At 52.2% G+C, this 19,272-nt stretch overlaps 1 protein-coding gene across 2 annotated transcripts in view; it reads left to right on the forward strand.

Moving 5' to 3' along the window:
* Positions 1-14,948: 14,948 nt before the first annotated feature.
* LOXHD1 (lipoxygenase homology PLAT domains 1) overlaps positions 14,949-19,272 on the forward strand; it is a 149,743-nt gene continuing 145,419 nt past the window's right edge. For both annotated transcript variants that reach the window (XM_045886333.2, XM_045886334.2), the window contains exon 1: positions 14,949-15,078. In XM_045886333.2, coding sequence (XP_045742289.1) covers positions 14,949-15,078 — 130 coding nt within the window. The remainder of the gene's footprint in view (positions 15,079-19,272) is intronic.

Here is a 19,272-nt window from a genome sequence, read left to right on the forward strand (position 1 = left end):
TGCTCTCATTCTGTGTCAGGCCCTGCACGGAGCACTTTCTTTGCAGTTATCTCCTGTGATCACCACAAGACCCCCTTAGGTAAGAAGGCCCCCATGGGACAGGTGAGGAGGAGGCTCAGAGTGATTTAGTGACTTGCGCATAGTTAGGCACCCAATGTAGGCAAACGCACCCAGATGTGTGGAACCCCCAAGCCGATGCTCCGGACCTCAATCTTAGCCTCTTCTCAGCCAGTGTCACAAGGGCTGGAACGAGAGGGATTCTGATGGAGGTGCCACTGCAGGGCGCTACTGGGCCCCACTCCAGGGACAAATGCTCTGGGAGGCTGTCATGGGTCCGGGAGGCCGTCTCTGCTTGGAGGTGTCCCCCACCACCACGCGCCGTGGCAGCACCCAGCCACCCGTGGTAGAATGGGTGCCATTCGGGCACTGGAGGGAGTTGAGGTCATCTCTACATCTTACAGGTGAGGACAGCTGCCCAGAAAGAGTAAATGGTAAGTGACAGCATGTTGAGTGACTTGCCCAAGGCCCCACGGCCAGCCGGTGCCCCAGTTGGGACTCACCCAGTCTCCTGACTTCTGGGCCCTGCTGGTTCTCTGGCAGTCCCTGTTTGTGGGAAAAACATTGTTTCCAAAGGCTCATTGTTTCCTGGCCATTGACTCAAGAAGCCCCCACCGTGTTCCTCCTGCCCCAACACCATCTCACTGTGCAGTGCAGACTACCAGCTAAATTCTTATTTAAGGGAAATCGATTCCCCACAAATAAAACAACCCTCACGTCTTCCTTTGTGCTAAACCCACTGCTCTAGGGTTGAAAGGCAGCAAAAACAAGTAAATGACTCAGCGCTTAGCCAAGCAGAATGGAAGGTGGCTCAAGGTCAGACGCAGCCTTTGAGACTCCGCAATGCTGCCTGCTGCCGAGGCAGCTCTGCCCGCTATTCACCTGGTGCTGCAGAGAGCAGAGAGCCTGGGGGGGGGTTCACTCCACTGAGTGGGGGGAGGGGCGGGGGCGCACCTCCTGCCGGTGGAGGGAGGGCACAGGGCTGGCTTCAGCCAGGCCTTCAACAAGTAATTATTGAGCACTCACTTTGTGCGGGGGCATTGTGCTAGGTGCCGGGGACCGAGGATCACATCGGAGCCCCTGCCCTCCCGGGGCGCGTCCAGACGGTGCACCAAGAGCCCTCACGCAACACAGGAGCTGTGCTGGGAGTTGGCAAGTCGGGGGACAGTTATCAGGGGAAGAGGACAGGGCCTGCCAGAGTTATTGCCAAAGCAGAGGCTGCTTCTCCGGCCTCATCCCTGACATTCATGTGACAGGTGACAGGGATGGCGTCGCCGTCCTTTCGAGTCCTCTCCTCCTTTGATTCCTCTCCTGACATTCCTCCTGTCTCTGAATGCTCCTTCTCAGGCCCCTTCATTGATTCACCCTCGGTGAGGCTTCCTCGGGGCTCCCTCCTCTCAGCAGGAGGGCTCCTGCTGAAATCTCATCTCTTCACAGCGTCTGTCCTGTCCCTGCATCTCAGCCCCCTCCCCTGCAGGCAGGGTCTCCCTCCGAGCGTCAGAAGCATGCTCACTATGGCCTCCTGATCCTCTGTACCTGCGCTGCATCTCCAACCTCATCATGTCCTCAACTGGCATAGTTGAAAGGACAACCTGGCTCCAGGCTCTTACCACTTACTAGCTGGGTGACCTTGAGGGGGCTGCCGAAGTCCCTGAAGGCTCTGATTCGTTTTCTTTCTTTCTTTTTTTTTTTTTAAGATTGTATTTATTTGAGAGAGACAGATAGTGACAGAGATAGCGAGAGAGAGCACAAAGGGGGAGGAGAGGGAGAAGCAGGCTTCCCAGCAGAGCAGGGAGCCCGATGCGGGGCTCGATTCCAGGACTCTGAGATCATGACCCGAGCTGAAGGCAGACGCTCAACCGACTGAGCCACCCAGGCACCCCTGATTTGTTTATGGAGGAGCGAGGCCAGGACACCAGCCACTCCGGCTGTGGCGAGGGTTAAGTGAAGTAGGGTTGCACAATGCTGAGCACAGAGCCCAGCACAAACTAGACCCTCAGCGAGTACGGCTTCCTCGGCCCCCTCCCTTCCCCAGCCCTCCCCCCGTGAATGACTCTCCCTCACTCAGCCCAGAAACCTGGGCCACCCTTGCCTCTTCCTTCTCTTTCACCTTCGAAGTCAGCACAACTGCTGGAGAACCATGCCCCTTGACTCCCCGTTAAGTGGCTGCCACCAGGTGAGGGGTCTGGCTTGAAATTGAGACTAGGGTCTTAGGTGAGAAAAGAGCGAAAGCAAAAATCTGCCACACAACCCAACTTCTGCGCTTTCTATAAATATGAATATAAAATATAACCCACTATTAAACTAGCAACAAAAAAAAAATAATTGGGAATCTAAAACATTTATGAAATCTGTTTTGGCCTTGACACTATCCGATTTCTTTTTCTTTCTAATTTTGATTGTGATAAAATACACAAGACATCGAATTTACCATTTTAGCCATTTGTAAGTGTACAGCCCAGTAATGTTAAGTACGTTCACATTGTTGTGTGACCGATCTCCAGAACAGTTTTCATGTCACAGAACAAACTCCGTACCCATCAGAGGACAACTCCCATTTCCCCTCCCCCAGTGCCTGGCAGCCACCGCTCTGCTTTCAATCTCTGTGAATTTGACTATTCTAGGTACTTCGTGTAAGTGGAATCATATGGTATCTGTCTTTTTGTGACTGGTTTATTTCACAGGGAATCATTTAGGCAGGTACAAGCTGTTCTTAAATGACATTAACTGTTTTCAGTGTCTCTGTCATAGAATTCTGATTTTCCTTTTGTCTGGGGCAGTTGTCCTGGGCCCTCGGTCTGTCCCTGGCTTCTGATGATCTTGGCGCCTTTGCTGAGGCTCCGGCGGGCCTGGTCTGCTTTGCTGGCTGGGTGCAGCTGTCCTGGCCGGACAGGGTCCTGAGAGGCAGCCGCTCTGCCCATCTTTTTTAAGTCTTTAGATATTTTCCTCTGCAGAGTCTCTTCTTTGAAACCCCTCCCCCCCCCCTTTTTTTCCCCCTCATTTCAAAAAACCAGGGAGAGGCAGAGCAAGAGAGAAATATACACTTCAGTCAGTGATTTAGCTCTTGGCACAAAAGCCAGAAATCAGTGACTGTCTTTCTTTCCATTCAGGGGATGGTTCCCTTGGCAACTAAGTAACTCATTTTCCTTCAACAAAATGACTTGCTCAGCTTTGGGGTATAAGTTTTATGTCTTCTGGAATTGTGGTTCCCAGCCTTGTGTGCACATTATAATCACCTGGGGATCTTTCTAAACTACCCCACCCTCCCCCCAGCCCCGCCACATCCTCACCCTCCCAGAGAATCTGATTCGGTTGGCTTAAGGATAGGGCCTCCTGTCTTTATTTTTAAAAATCTTCTGTGACTCTATCCCACAGCGGTTAAGATTCATTGCCCTAAGGTAGAGGGGGCTCCACGTTGGCTGTACTTTGGAGTCACCTGAGGAGCTTTGAGAAATACTCCTGCCTGGACCCCGCCCACCCCCAAGAGGCTCTGATCCAGTTGGTCTGAAGTATGACCAAGGTACTAGATTCTTTCAAACTCTCCCGATGATTCTAATAAGCAGCCAGGGTGGAAAACCACTATTCTAGAGCAGCAGTTCTTGAACTTGAACCCGAGTCAGAGTCTGAGTCACCTGGAGAGCTGGGGCGGGGGGGGGGGGGGGGGTTGCTCCTGGGCCCCACCCTGCGGTCTCTGATATGGTGAACTGGTCTGGGGCCTTTCTTAGCCAGCGCCCCAAGCAACAGTGATGCTGGTCCCTGGCCCCTGCTTTAGAGGATCTTCTAACTAGCTTGACCCTGTTTTCTTACATTTTTTCCCCTCTGGGGATTGAGAAAAGCTGATTCAAGCCTGAGGCTTCGTAAAGGTACCAAATAGATTTTCCTTTTCTGAACATTTTAAACACTGAAATAAACATTAAGAAATATTTTTAAAGCAAAGGTACATAGATTGCTTCTCCCAGGTTAGGAGGCTCAGAGTGTGCCTGAATTGAGAATTTATTTGTGCCTGGGTTTTTAGGATGCATTTGTGATCAGAGCTAAGGGGTTGATGTCTCTGGAACTGGGGACCACTAACCTGGGACCAGGTGAAGGTCATTTTATGACCGGTGCTGGAAGGTGGGTAGGACACTGCACTCTCAGCACAGGGAGTTCCTGGGCCCCTGGGGGTGGAAGATGGGCTCGGTGATCTGTCCCTGCCCCCACTGCACCCACGGAAAACAAGCAGGAAGGTAGTGATGAGGAGACGTCCTACAGAAATGGCCTCTGTGACCCAGGGACTAGGGGTCCCTCCCCATTGCACTACGCTCTTCCTTTCTTCTCCACCTTCCTTTGGAAAAGGGTCCAGCTGAAACCAGCTACTTAGTATCTGGAGCCTACCTCCATCTCTCCTCCCTCCAACGGGAGCCATGTCCCCTGCCCCTTCCCTCTGCAGACACCCCCAATGGTGTAATCCCAGTGAGAACTTTATCCGCACGGCAGCTCAGAATCCTGCACTCAACCGCAAAGTTTACAAGACCCCCTGAACACCCTGAAGACTTGTTAAGGGAGAATATGGTTACCATCTTACCGAAACAAGGTCAAAGCACACCTCACTTCCCAGGACCACTTACCCAAGCGAGCTCACTCAGCCCTTAGGTCGCTGGGGACTCAGATGAAGGAAAATTAATTTTGAGCCCCTGAAATAGATGCTATAAAGCTCTGTATTAAAGATCAAACATTTTGCTAACAGCAAATCCCTCATGGAGTTCACTTTAATTTTAAATTCAATTTTAGGGAACTTGATTCTGGTTTCTCATAATAAAGTGAACGAAGAGAATGACAACAGGTGCTAGATCCAGCAAGAAGTGGCAACTAAAAGCCTAACAGTAATGGCATTAAAAAGACCCAAACTATACATCTCAGAAAACACCATGTGATCTGAGGCCATTTAGTGGAGGGGTAGGTACGTTGTCACAACCCCGAGGGCAACAAAGCGTTTTCAATCTGCTCACCCAGTGATGTCTGCAACCACACATGGGTGCAGAAACAAACAGTGTTCAGTATACTGTATTTCAGAAGGCGGAGAAGCCACTTACCCATTCTGGAATTATTTCCATCCCCAAACACTTAAAACACTGTCATAGAAATCTTGGTGCTCAAAAGGTTAGCCCTCAGTTATCCTGAAGTTCAGGTAGGTGCAATGGTTCATTATCTGATAACGTAGGATACACGAGATGGGCAAAGTCACTCCTTTGAACTCACGTGTTCCCTCTGACATTTGCTACCCCTTCCCCCAAGAAAAAAAGGCGAGGAGAAGGGGGGGGGATGCACACCTCCCCTCCCACCTCCCCTCCCCCTTGAAGGGAACTGCAGCGTGGTGGATGGGCGGGGGTGGGTGGGGGTGGGTGGGCAGGGAATTCTCTCTCTGCATCTCTGCTTCCACCTGTGGTGGCTTTGTCGGGCTGGGACCAGGGCAGGCTCTGCAGTGACCCAGGCCTGGATTTATCTGCGAATTTAAGAATATGAACGACCCCCCCCCCCCCAGGGCCCCACTCCGCACAGGTTTCTACTTTCTAAACACCCTAATCGTCGATTTCTCACTAGGATTGGCTGTGTTCCTTTGAGAAGGTTGGGGCAGTTAGGGGCGTCCCTACCTGACTGAGGCCCAGAAAGATGACGGTGGCATGTCCCAGGGCACATGGGATGGGCGGTGGAGTCCTGGTGCTGGGTGCCCAAGCTTCCCGAGCAGTGGGAGGGGCCCCTGCTCTAGCCTGTGGGGCTTTTCTGCTTTCTCCCCTCTGAGGTGGTCAGGCTGAATGGCGTCTGGTCCAGGCCTGGGCTTCACCCCTGGCCTCACGCCCTGCCCCGGTCTGGGGAGGGTCCTCTTGGGTATTCATTCCTCTTTAGATCCTGCGCTCAGGGTATCCAGAGCCAGAACACTCAGTGGCTGTACCCAGTGGGCTAGGAGTGGAGACAGTTGTCCTTGGCAGAGAGTCACCCAAGGCCACAGGCCTAAGCAAAGTGGGATTGTGGAGGGAGTTGGCATCAGACCCGGTGATGCAGCCCCCTAGTGCTCTGGCTGTTTGGGAGGAGGCTGGCGGGGCGGCGGGGGGGGGGGGGGGGGGGGGGGGCGGTCTCAAGCAACAGATCCTACCAGCCCAGACAGGAGCCAGCTCTCCTGTAGCCTTCTTCAGCAGGACCCTTGACTTTCACTGTGGCTGCCTTCTTAGCATGTGCTTCTGCCCCAGGTTGCTTTGGGAGGACAGCTGGGGCTCCCACACTTTGCACAAATGTTTTAGGGATGCGACAGGGTCTTCTTGGTGGCCTGCAAAATTTCCTTTCTGGACCCAACCGCCCTCCCTTCAGAAAGCCATAACTCTTCTTCAAAGCCATATTGTTTGAACTGAAATATATGCATATGTATTATTTCTTTTTTTAAAACAACACTTTATCTCAATGAGCATACACTGGGATGTTTAGTGTTACAGTTTGGAGTCAGTCCCCCGCCACCTTGCTCCCCAAACGAAGCCAGGACAGACAATGGAGGTCAGCAGAGGAGGAGTGGGAACCTTTTGCCCAGCAGCCGGGTGCTCCGGCGTGCTCCCTGCCCCCCCCCCCCCCCCGGCCGCATGCTCCCGGGTGCTCCCTGCCCCACGGCTGTGCACGGCTTCAGCCGGGCTCCAGGTCAGTGTACAGGAAGCCCTGCCTCGGGGCTCCCGTGAAGGCAGAGGAGTTTGTCCCCGAGTGGCCTACTGCGTGTGAAGACGAAGTGGCCACGCGGCCATGACCTCCGGGTGCTCCTCGGCCCCGCGCCTCTCGTGCTGACCTCTCTCAGGAGCCGAATCGCACTGCATCGTGCTCCAGAGAGCCTTTCCCACTGCAGAAGAAGAGGGAGACCCGGGTGTCATTTGCTGGGACGTGGAGACTCGCGATCTGAGTGGAGCTGCACTGTTGCTGGCTCCCCGGGCTCGCTCCCTCCGCTGCCCTGAGCACCGCGGGGAGGACCGCCCGGTGCCGGGGGAGCCGAGGAGCGGGGGCTGCAGCCCTCCCCTTCTCTTCACGCAGGCGCGGGGGTCCGCACGCACCCCTGCAGCCTGGTGCCGGCCGAGTGTGGCTGTCCCCGAGGGATTCGGGAGTGATGACTGGTCTCTCCTCAGAGCAGAATCAGGGTACTTTGTATCTGCCACTGTGCTTGAAAGGCCCTCCATTTCCACCCAATAAAACCGGTCACACGGTTCATCTACCAAAGGCTCTTCGGCTGTGGCTGTGTGTGTGTTTGGGGATCGGGCCACAGGGCGCAGCCCCACGGGAGGAGGCTGCCGGTCTTGCGAGGGCCTCCTGGCCACCTTGGGCACACGTTTGGGAGGGCTTGGGTGGGGTCCTCATGAGACCTGGTGTCTCCCAGGGGAGCGGTGGGCTCACAGGAAGGGCTCAGAGACCAGATCCAGACCAAGTCAGGTGCAGTGCTGAAGCGACACTCTACAGGACACAGGAGGAATGGGGAGGGGACCACAGGTTCACGTCAGAGGAGGGAGAGTCCAGGAGGGCCGGAGGGCTGCCTGAGCAGGTGGTGCTTCAGAAGTGCTCAGACCTGGAAGCTATGCAGACCTACCTCTCTCGAAGCAAGGTCACTGTCAAGGTCTGGAGTCACATGAAAAGGCATCTGAGCTCTAATTACCTTCTCCATGTATGTGTGTGTGTGTGTGTGTGCATAAAACATATATACAATTTTCAAAATTCATGCACAAGCCCCTGACTGGGGCTAGCCTGTAGAAAAGACTCCCAAACCTGCATCTTGGGGAAGTCCAAAACCTTCCTCGTGCTTTCCCATTGGAGAGGACAATGTGTCAACTCCCAGAGGCTGGCATTTTTACCGTCCCTCTGCCTTCAGACTCCTTCTAAGCCTGTTTTTGTTTTATATCCCTTAACCACTCGGGTACTAGATGCAGACCCTTCCTTGATATTAATGATCGGATCATGCATCCCAGAGTGATGCGGGAGGGGAGGGGAAAGGGATGCAAACCACTTCCAAACATGCAACCCCAAATGGAATGTTCGGTATCCCCAGGTGGACATGTCCTTGGCCAGCCCAACCCGGGGCCAGCCTCCCGGTGTGCACATGCCATGCCACCCCAGCCTCAGCCTGCCTCTCTGGCCCCTCCTCTTCCTGCCCCTCCTGTGGCTCCCTGTCCCCAGCTCCCTCCAGCGGAGGACATATCTCTGTGCACTTGGTCTCCTATGGAACCCGGATCTCAGCTCACCTCTTATCTTCCTCCTAACAAAAATGGACGAATGTCAGCTGCAAGATACTTAAACGTTTCTTATTACAGATGTAAAATACCAAACGCTCAAGCAAGCAACTGTGGAATCTAAGGATGTTGAGAACTGGGGACTGTATTCTAGTCTATCATCATAAAAAACAAATCTGGGGGTCAGGGAAGCAGGAGTTCAATATATATTTTTGAATGAATGAATGTACGTATCAGTAAGTTGGGGAACGGAAGTTGAATGTAATTCATTTATTTATTTCATAAACACTTATCAGAGGCTCACAATCTGATTTGTTTTTAAGTAAAATCCCTTGGTGGCTCTGAGCAGAGTGGATTGGAGGGAGCAGAAGTGGTTGAAGGTAAGCTTTTCTAATACCCCAGGGAGCCACAATGGTTGTGGGAGCTAACATTTCCGTGAAACAGGAAAACCCCCAGCCTCACAACACTGCATCACCTGCCCTGCTTCCAGGATAGGAGGTGGTTCATTTCGAGATAGCAGACTAGCTGGTTACCTTGGGTGAGAAATCGGGGACACACGTGGTGGGGAGCCACAGGTGGGGACCAGAGCGTCCAGGACACACGCTCAAATTGTTCATACTTACATGTGCTCTCTACACCCCACTCGCCCCAACACACACACACGTTCCTTTAACGTGTCTTGAGGGCCACATTCATACTCTCGGAGGCACCGGGGACCCCTGACTTCCTTGAAAGGGAGTGCAGGCTGGTGGAAGGGAGAGGGGTGGGGGTAGATGGAATTACGGGTCCCCATTCTTCACCCCTTGCTGCCATGAAATGTTACAGCCCTTGCCTCTGGACCCAGCTGCGTGTGTTGCTGGGCATAGCGAAGGCTGTCAGCCGACGGGATGCAAGTGGAGGGCTTAAGTGTGCTCACAGCACCAGAGTCACCCCCTTGCCCTTCCAACCACGGCCACGAGAAGAGCTCAGAGGGAACCCAGCACAGACAGAGCTTTCCCAGCCGAGTGCAGCCAGTCCTGCAGCTTGAGGCAGAGCTGCCAGTCGAGCCCAAGGTAAGCGAGTCACCCCAGCCACGCTCCCGACCCGTGAGAAAGAAGGCCTGTACCGCTGAGTGTTTTGTGGTTGCTTGTTATGTAGCAATAGCTGGCTGATACAGAAATGCACGCGAAATGCATGCTGCGGTTCTAATGTCAGAGTGAGCTGAGGCTTGCAGAAGGAAAGCACCAGGCATGTCTTCAGTTGAACTACAGTGTTAACTCCAATAAGGCGGAGGTTGGTCTGATTACAGAGGGCCTCCAATGTCAGCTAGAGGTGCTAGACTTCGTGTTGGGGACATTTGTGATTCTTTTGGCAACGTAGTCTCTGAGCGCCCTTCTAAAGTTTGAGGAGAGGACAGCTCCCAATGTAAGAGTTGAAAATGCCCTGGGCACCTGGGTGGCTCAGTCGGTTGAGCAACTCCCTTCAGCTCGGGTCATGAGATCTGAGGACCCAGGGTCCTGGGATCAAGCCCCACATCGGGCACCCCACTCAGTGGGGAGCCTGCTTCTCCTTCTCCCCCCTGCTCATGCTCTCTTTTGCTATCTCTCTCCCTCTCTCAAATAAATAAATAAAATCTTAAAAAAAAAATAAAGAAAATGCCAAATACTCACTTTCCCAGCCTCCTTTGCAGCAAGGTGTAGGCACATGACTTTCACTCAGCCAATCAGATGCACAAGCCCCAGACTCCGAATTGGCAGAAGGCAGCAGAGGCTGTTCTGGGGAGGGGAGGCACCTGAGGGGGCGGCAGAGACCAGTGCTGAAGCTTGGTACAAACTGCATACCCAGGCGCAGTATTGGGGGCACTAGGGGCCTCCCCAGGTTAGTACATTTCCAGGCCTCCTTTCTAGGATGCAGCCCCTAAGACCTCTTGGAAATTCTGAGGTCCACTTCCCCCAACAGTAACTTTTCAAACAATAATTTTTCTGCTTAAACTAGCCAGTGTTCGTTTCCACTGCTTGCAGTCCACAATCTTGGCTGACAAAGTTTGTTTGCACTGAGGTGTGAGGGAAGGTTTTTGAACTGGAAAGTGACAGGACCAAAGGCAAGCTTTAGGAGAATCCATTCAGCAGCAGGAGGATGCACTGGAAGGGGAATGAGGCCTGGGCATGAGATCATTTTGTAAGTGTATGTGTATGCATTTGTGTGCATACGCAAATGGTCTGTGGGATAAACAGCCCCTTCCCTATAATGAGAGGTTTGGGATTCCTATAATTACCATGTCTGCTCTTTGTGTTTTTATCAGTACACAAGAAACTGACGGGAATCCAAGTATCAGCTTTATCAATTAGGGTACATAACCACCTTGCACAGTTTAGACTGGAGGATGCTAAGTGTAGATGGAGGATGTGGTGGGCATGGACCGTGGCCTTGCCTGGGATCAAAGTGAGTCTGCAAAGCCTGTCCTGAGTGCCGTTTCCCAGCCAACCCCACGCAGGGTCCTAACACCACAGAGCTGGGGATGAGGTCAGGTCAGTGGCCAGGCTGCACTGTGGGCCGTACGCAGACGGGCTCTCACCTGGACATGGAAAGTCAGCAGATGGGACAGGCCAGTAAGAAAGATAGGGTAGAGCCCCGGGGCAAAGCACTGCCTTCTCAGGTCACCTTGTTGTCAATCCCCTTCCCTCACGCCCAGCCCCTGCAACCGCTGGTCTGGCTTTACATCTTCCAAAATGTCACATAACTGTCATCAGACAGAAGGCAGGTTTTTTTTTTTTCTGACTGGTTCTTTTCACTTGGCTTAATGCTTTTGAGATTTGTCCACGATGTAGCATGTATCACTGCTTCTCCCTTTTTCTGGCTGAGTAAGTATTAGTCAGCTGATGGGCATCCGAGTTGTTTTCTGGGTTTTGGCTCTTATGAATAAGGCTTGTATGAACATTCACATGCAGCTTTTGTGTGGACGTGTATTTTCATCTCTTTTAGGTAAACACCCAGGAGTGGAATTTCTGGGTTGTGTGGGAAGTGTCTGGTGAGCTTTAGAAAAGAGTGCAAGCTCTTTTCCAAAGTGGCCGTACCAATCACCACTGCCACCAGCGGTATGAGAGTTCGAGTTGCTCCGTGTCCCTGTCAACATTTGGTACTGTTTCAGACCCTGTTCTCTTAATCATTGTGTTTTAATGCCATGGATTCTCTTAAAATATTTTGACTTCATTTTTTTTGAAAAAACAGTCCAATAAACATTTTCTTGTTTTTTATCTGAATCGGACTTCGTGCAAAATGAACATTTTAGTTTTTGTCTGGACGTATGGTATTTTCCGTAGTAATCCTAGTAATTTCTCTGTTATTTAAAGTCTCTTTTTCTCAAGAGCCCAAAGGTAGAATTAACAAGAGGTCAAACCACATACTGCCAGCAGGGGGCGTGCATCACCCACGGTTGAACTTCACTCTGCCCCCCCCCCCCCCCCTTGGGACTTGGAGCGGATTCCAGGGCTGTCCCTCCGCAGAACAGGGGAGGAGGTGAAGTTGATCTCTCCTGGGCGATGACGTCTCCCCGTGGTGGGGACGCGGATGGCTCCAGAAAATGAAGCTGCCCCAGACTTTGGGGAAGGGTGTGAGTGCTTACTGCTGCTCAGATGTCCTGCATCTGCTGGGAGCTTTGAAAACTCCCAGTGCCCAGGTTCCACTGCTAACCCAGACCCCATAAATCGACATCTCCAGGGTGGGACCCAGGCATCAGCATTAAAAACTCTCCAGGTGTCTCCTGTGTGCATCTCTGGGACAGAAGCTTGCTGAGCCCCTCCCCTTAGTTCAGGTGAACTAATCAAGTGAGTGAGTTCACCTGGGCGGGTGTAGGCTCCGCTTGCTCTCTAATTTTAGAGAGCAAATCCCCACCCTGGCCGAGGAGGAGGGCTTGTTGAAACTGTAGATCCCCAAGTTTCATCTTCAGAGATTTTCAGTAGGTCTGTGGTGGGGGTGAGGGGTCTGAAATCGGCATTTGGTGAGTTCTGCAGGGCTAATCCAGGCCTCCCTGGAATCCTACTTTAGGAAACATTGACCTTGACAGAGAGCATCTCGGAGAGGAGAAGCCCTAGAACAGAGAAGGTGAGGTGGTGGCCAGGGTCCTGGGTTCTGGGGCTCGGGGCTAAGGGCTCAGTAGGTGGGCTCAGCTCGGGGCCGCCAGGTGGTAGGACACGGAGGTGACAAGGGAGGAGCGAGTGAAACATCTCGTGGTGGCTGCAGACCAACTCCCTTCTCCTTTCCAAACCCCACCTCATGCCGGGGGCTCCGGTCCTGGCTGAGTCTCTCCTCCTCCTGCTCTGGGGATAGAGCCGCTTTCTGGCCCTGGCTTTTGCAGCAGGGCCTGGCGCTGGCTAGCGCTCTTCCCTGGCTCCTGGCCCACTGCAGCGGCCCTGGGCTGGGCGACCCGCCATGGTTTGTCCACTCTCTGCCTGCACCTTCCATCCAGCATCGCAGCGTAGCCCAGCCACCAGATGGACGGCTGTCCAAGCCAAACCCACAGGCGCCGCTGGAGCGCCCCCTGCTGTCGGTTGACAAGCGATGCCATCCGGCCACTGTATGTCACCCTAGGCAGTACTCAGGGTCCCATCCTTCTCTTCCTGGATTGGGTTGAACCCTGCCTTTCTGCAATCACAGTGGTAAGACTGTCTTTTCAGGCACACAGAATAGCCCAGTGCTTGCTCTACGGGACGGTCGTTTACATGGGAGGCAATGTCTTCTCCAGCCCACATGTGCTCAGAATGGTATCCGTTCCTTGTGTTTCCCTTGCGCAGACAGTGGGCCTTGTGTTCGTGGCTGCTTTATAGGTCTGCCTGCAATTTGCTCATGTACACATGTGTGCATGCATCCGCTGAACGGATGCTTACAAAGCCCACCGTTTGCCAGGCATATGATAGGTCCTGGGAGCCTAACAGGGAACAGGGAGGCATGATCTCTGCCCCCCACAGCTCGTGGCTGGGAGAGGTGGTGGTGGGGGGGGGGTGGGAGACGGGCAAGGAAACAGGCCCTTACAAGATAGTCCTCCCAGGACCTTGGAAGCACATAGATGATCCAGTGTGTTTACCCGTAGCTTCTGATGTGCAGCTGTGGGTTGGGCCCCACAAAGGAAGGAGGACACGTGGAGCCAGTCCTTGCAAATGGGACCCAGAGGAGGGCTTCTGGAACAATCTGAGATGATAGCAAAGCATTACCTGCCCCCCCCCCCCATCATGTTAAATAAGAGAGAAACCCTGATTAGGAGTCATAGGCACTTAGTAAGCCCTTACTGTGTTCCTAAGGCTTCTGCTTACTGAGCATTTTCTCCAAATGCTCAGTACGCCTTAGTGGGTCATTATCCCCTTTCCACGGATGGAGAGCCAGGCCTCGTCCAAGGCCACACAGCCAGGAGGTGCTGACTAGTTCTAATTCTGTCCAAAGACCTCATACTGCCAAGACAGGGATAAGAGTTCCAAGTAGATAGGAAATTTCTAGCATTTCGGAATTTATACAGAAATCTTACAACTCGGGTTGTAAGAAATCTTAATAAAATCTTAATTAAGTGCCTTAATAAAATCTTAACAAAATAAAATAAGCAAGGTAGAGGAGTCTAATGGTCCTAAGGGAAACTTTTCTTGCTGATCGAGGGTGGAGAGGGGCCTCTGGGCCCTGGTTCTCTTGCCCCAGCTCAGAATCCCCTGTGTGGGGCAGCAGTTGGAGAAGTAAGGGCCAAGTGGAGTGGGCTCTGAGGGTTTGGCCCACTTCATTTGAAAGTGCAGAAAGCAATGTGGGCAAACAGAGAGTTCTTGTTAAAACAGATGCCTGACCTGGCCGGGCATGAGGGGGTCACCACGATGCAGTGGGCCTCTCCAGCGTCCGTGGCTCTGGCCTGGTGATGCTGGTAACTCACGCCTCAGAAAATGCTTTGTGAACTGTCAGAGTGCTGGTCGGTGCAGCATCTCTGAAGGGCAGTAGGTTTCCACTGGCCAAATGGTCTCTTCCAGAAGCCAGCTGTCTCAAGGAGACGGAAGCAGAGAGATGGAACGAAAAGGATCCAGTAAGAACCTTGCCTGCTTCGTAAGGTGAGCAGAGGCATGAATAATGGAGAGAAACAGAGGCCTCTGAGTCCTGGGAGCTCGGAGGACTCGGGGCCCTGCCCTCCTCAGGAAGGCCCCGGGCCCTGGGGACATTGTTCACGGCCCTAGAATGCTGTGAGGTTAGGGGGATATCCAAGGGGGAGGCCCCCACCTGCCCCTGGGGTGACCTGGGGAGGGGCCCCAGGGGGCCCCCTTGCAATGGGGCCAGGTGGGAAAAAGATGCCAAGGGCTCGATGTCACCTGATTCTCCATGAAGGGAGGAGGGGGGCGGGGTAGGGAGGACAGCCTGCCCTCAGTCCCCATGAATAAGAGATGAGGCCCAAGGAGAAGCCCCAGGGCAGGTGCAAGAGGAGGTGGCTGACGATTGCGGGGGTAGGGGGGGCAGAGAGAGGGGCCAGGGACAAGAAGGGCAGAGATAGGGCACCGAGGCTCTGCTCTGTGGCCGGAGAGGACAGGTGTGGACACAGGGAACCCAAGTGTGGGCTCTGGGCCACCCAGAGGTGGGCGCTCTCTCAGGGAGAAAGGGCCTCGGGGCCAAGAAAGTGCGAGGAGGTGGGCGCCGTGAGCCCGCAAGTGCCAGGAAGGGGCAGCCGGCAAAATGATGCCCCAGAAGAAAAAGAGGAGAAAGAAAGACATCGACTTTCTCGCCGTGTACGAGGAGCAGCTGCTGAACTACGCCTCAGAGGACGACGAGGACGAGCGGCAGGATGAGTACTACAAGGCCAGAGGTGCGGGCGGTGGGCTGGGCGGGGCCCACGGCCCTTCCCCGTGCCTGGAGGAGGGATGGCAGGTGCCCATGCAGCCTGGTGCCCGGGGACTGTCCTCCATCACCTGGGAGTAAAGGGCAGGTGTTCCCCTGGGGTCCCTGCTGTACAGTCAAGACCAGCTGCCCTTAGACGCAGACCTTAGTGGCACAGAATAGACTAGAACGGCAGTGCCCACTCTCTCCAGTCCTATACATCCCAAGAGCCAAGTTCCAGCCTGATCTCCACCCTGCAGCCTGATGGCCCCGAGCTCCCTGCTCTGCTCGGGCTGTGGAGGGGTGTGGGGCGTGGGGAGGGGTGTGGGGAGGAGGCCTGACCCCTCACCACCTGCCCAGCGGGAGTGGGGTCTGCTGCCACCCTGGCGATGGAGAAGGGGTCTGGGGCCCACGTGGGGAGGGCACTCACTGTTCTGCACCCCAGGGCTTGTCCTAGGCTCATCCTCCCCTGGGGTGTACGGGGGATGCTTTAAAGGGCCCCCCCTTCTTAGCAGGTAACCAGAGAGGGCTGGGCTGGGGATCCAAGAGTTCGTTTTGGCCAGCAGAGGGTTTTTGTTGGTTTGGTTTGGTTGTGTTTTGTTTTTTTTGCCTTTACAATGTTTTGAAAGATTTTGACTGTGAGTGCCTGTAGGCTGTGGATGGCCGGTTTGTCACAGTCTCCACCGCTCCCTATCAGTCAGATGAGATCTCATTGGTGCTGCCTGCCTGGTCCCTGAAGGCATTACATTCTCAGGGCTTACTCTGACGTGGCTCGCTAGTCCCTGGAAGCTCCAGATTCATTCATTCATTCACTCATTCATTCATCCATTCATTCACTCATTCATTCATTCACCCATTCATCCATTCACTCATTCATTTGTCTGTCCATCCATCCATCCATCCATCCATCCATCCATCCATCCATCCATCCATCCATTCACCCATTCATCCATTCATTCATTCACTCATTCACACATTCATTCATCCATTCAGTCAGTCACCGGGTATCTATTGAAAGCCTGCCCTGTGTCTGCCCATGAGCTTGTTCTCCCTCTTCTTATCTTAACTTTGAAAGCCCGGCTCAGGGCCCCCTCTTCCACGGAGCCTTCCTTAATTCCAGTTCAACATGAGTTCCTTGCCTATATCCACTTCTTCATTGTTCCATTGCTTCACACAAGCCTGGTGTGTTGGGCTTGTAGCTTCTCAGCCACCCTGCCCCCCATGAAGGTGGAGCCCTGCTTTGTTTGTCCTCTGTCCTCACCCAGCTCCCAGCACAGACCCAGGCTCAGAGAAGGTGGTCACCACAGGGAGACAGTGGTTCAGCGGGGGTCCCTTTCCTGGCAGTGTCCTGGGTGCCTCTTGGAGTGGAGGCGGGGGCTGGCACAAGGCAGGCCTGGGACAAGTGAGGCATTGCTGCCTTCCCCTAGGGCAGGCACCCCAAACTCAGACCAGTTAGTGGGGAGAGGTCTGTGGCTGAATGTGCGTGCAGCACCCTCGACAAGTACTCTCAGCTTCCGGGGTGGTCTCCCTGGCACACATGGTTGCCGGGGAGTGCATTCTCAACCTCCTGGTAGCCACTACCCTGTCCACTTCTGTTCAGGGGCTCTGCGTGCCCCAGTGTGACTATCTCATCCCTCACATGTTTGCTCTTCTTTTTACCCTTTGTCAAGCCTTTCTACTTCCATGCTCACATTTGATCTTGAAGATTTCTGAGAACAGTCAAGGCAGGTGTGATTAGTCCCATTTCACAGGTTAAGGAATGAGGCCCTGGAACTTAAGTGACTTGAGCAAAGTCACAAGTGGGAGAGAGAACAAGAATTTCAAATACCCTCTCCCAAGGCAAGTCCCCACTTCACCTCTCAGTGCTGCCACATAGAATGACCCTTGGAGTGCTAGGTACATGGAGAAGCTCTCCACTTGTCTTAACCAATGTAACCTTCACAACCACCCAAGGTGTAGGTCACATTCTTGTCTTCTTTCTCAGATGAGGAAACTGAGGCATGGTGAAGCTAAGTAACTTGCCCAAGATCACAAAACTAGTAAGTAGCAGACTCAGAATTTGAATCTAGCTGGTCTGGTTGGTGCTTGCTCTCGACTGTGGTGAAAACACTTGGAGAAGAGCAAATCGAGGTGGGTGCCACGCTGACATTTCTCAGAGATGTGGGCCCACAGGCTCTCCAGACAGGGCAGGACACTGGCAGTAAATGTGGATGATGCAGTAGTCACATACCAACCCCGCGGTGTCACTACTACTCCCTAGAACAACATGTTTCCTGCTCCCCTTGAGTTCTGGGTTCTTGCATTACCAGGGTGAGTATGATGGGAAAGAAGAAGGAGGAAAAGGAGAAAGCTTAGGTTTCCCTCTCTGTTCTTCAGGCCACCTCCAGGCCACACTGGAGTTCACCAACGGCTGGAGGGAGCAGAGTAGCTCCCTCGGTGCCCTGAGGGAAGGCTGAGCCCAGTGCATTGGTCTCTTTCCTGGCTAAGACGGGGCCCTGAGGGGAAGAGAGTGACTCTATCAGAACATGAGATACAAGGGACCTCAGAGGCCATCCTGCACAAGCTTCCAGCCCTGGGACACTCTCCTCTTGTGCATCCCAGACAGGGGTTGCCTAGCATCTGTAGGGGTACAGTGTCCCAAGGAAGCCTCCCTGAGAATATTGTTAATGGGGATAATGGCAGGCATGATGATGATGCTGTTGATGTTGGCGATGGAGAGGATGATGACGCTGATAGTGATGATGGTGATGATGTTGACAATGACCATGAAGATGATGATGATGATGATGATGATGACCATGAAGGTGATGATGAGACGGTGATGATGCTGGCAGTCTACCACTTAAGGAATGTATATCTTTCATCTGACTGTGGAAGAGTGTCTGTAAGATAAGTTCCCAGAAGTAGAAATGCTTGAGTCAGTGAGAATGAGCACTGAAAATTTTGTTTTATCTGATTTAATCCTTCTTATAATCCTTCAAGGAAGAAATTATTCCTGCTTCAGAGATGAGGAAATTGAGGCTCTGTAGGAAATTTGGTTGAAATCACATAAGCAGTAATGATAGAATTGGGATTCAAATATTGGTCAATTTAGCTCTGTAACCTACATTCATTTCATTGATTGATTCATTCATTCATTTTCTCATTCATTCCCCCAGGTAATTATTTATTGTGCCCTTCCTGCTTGCCAGGTTCTGTGCTAGGAGCAACACTATGGTGCCATCAATAATTCTTTGTGCTGATCAGTGCACCTTGGGGTCCTCCCCTCTGGAGCCAAACAGAATCTTATGTTTTCCACGGGATATTTGTCCTCCACAAGATAGTTCTTCAGCTATCTGAACTGAGTTTTTAATTAAAAATTTTAAATTAAGGAGTAATATATATACAGTACAAAACTTTCATAAAGGTACCACGTGATGACTTTTCATGTATGTGCATGCTTGTGGAATTACCATTCAGATCAGGACATGGAACTTTTCCAACCTTCAGAAAGTTCCTTCACTCTCCTTCCCAAAGGTAACAGCTCTCGCAGTTCTATCAGTATAGATTAGATTTTTCCATTCTTGAACTTCAGATAAATAAAACCATACAGTAAACACATATTTGTGTCTAACTCCTCTTTCACTCAACATTCTGAGGGATTTACCCATGTTGTGACTTGCTATATAGTTTGTTCTTTTTTGTGTACTATTGTATTTTATAAATACATCATTTACTTAACCATTCTATTGCTGGTGGGCATTTGCGTTATTTCTGGTTTTTAGCTATTATGCATAAAGCTGCTACGAATCTTGTACACATCTTTTGATGGACACGTGCCCTCATTTCTTTTGGATTTATAATTAGAAGTAGAATTGCTGAGTCATAGAGTGGGCATATGTTTAGCTACTGGTGCTTGAACCAATTTACACTCCCACCAGCAATATGTGAGAGTGCCAGTGGCTCCACATTTTTGTCAACACTTAGTATTGTCGGTCTTTTTAATTTTAGTCATCCTGGCGGGTATATGGTAGTATCTCATTGTAATTTCAATTTGCATTTCCCTGATGAATAATGATGCTGAGCACTCTTCCATATGCTTATTGGCCACTTGGATATCTTCTCCTAGGACATGCCTGTTTAAGTCTTTTGCCCATTTTCCAATTTTATTGAAATAGTCTTATTGAAATATAATTACCTCATA

Source organism: Mirounga angustirostris, unplaced genomic scaffold, assembly GCF_029215605.1.
Source record: "Mirounga angustirostris isolate CCGP_5_RB_7025 unplaced genomic scaffold, mMirAng1.0.hap1 SCAF_14, whole genome shotgun sequence".
NCBI classification, from domain to species: Eukaryota; Metazoa; Chordata; class Mammalia; order Carnivora; family Phocidae; genus Mirounga; species Mirounga angustirostris.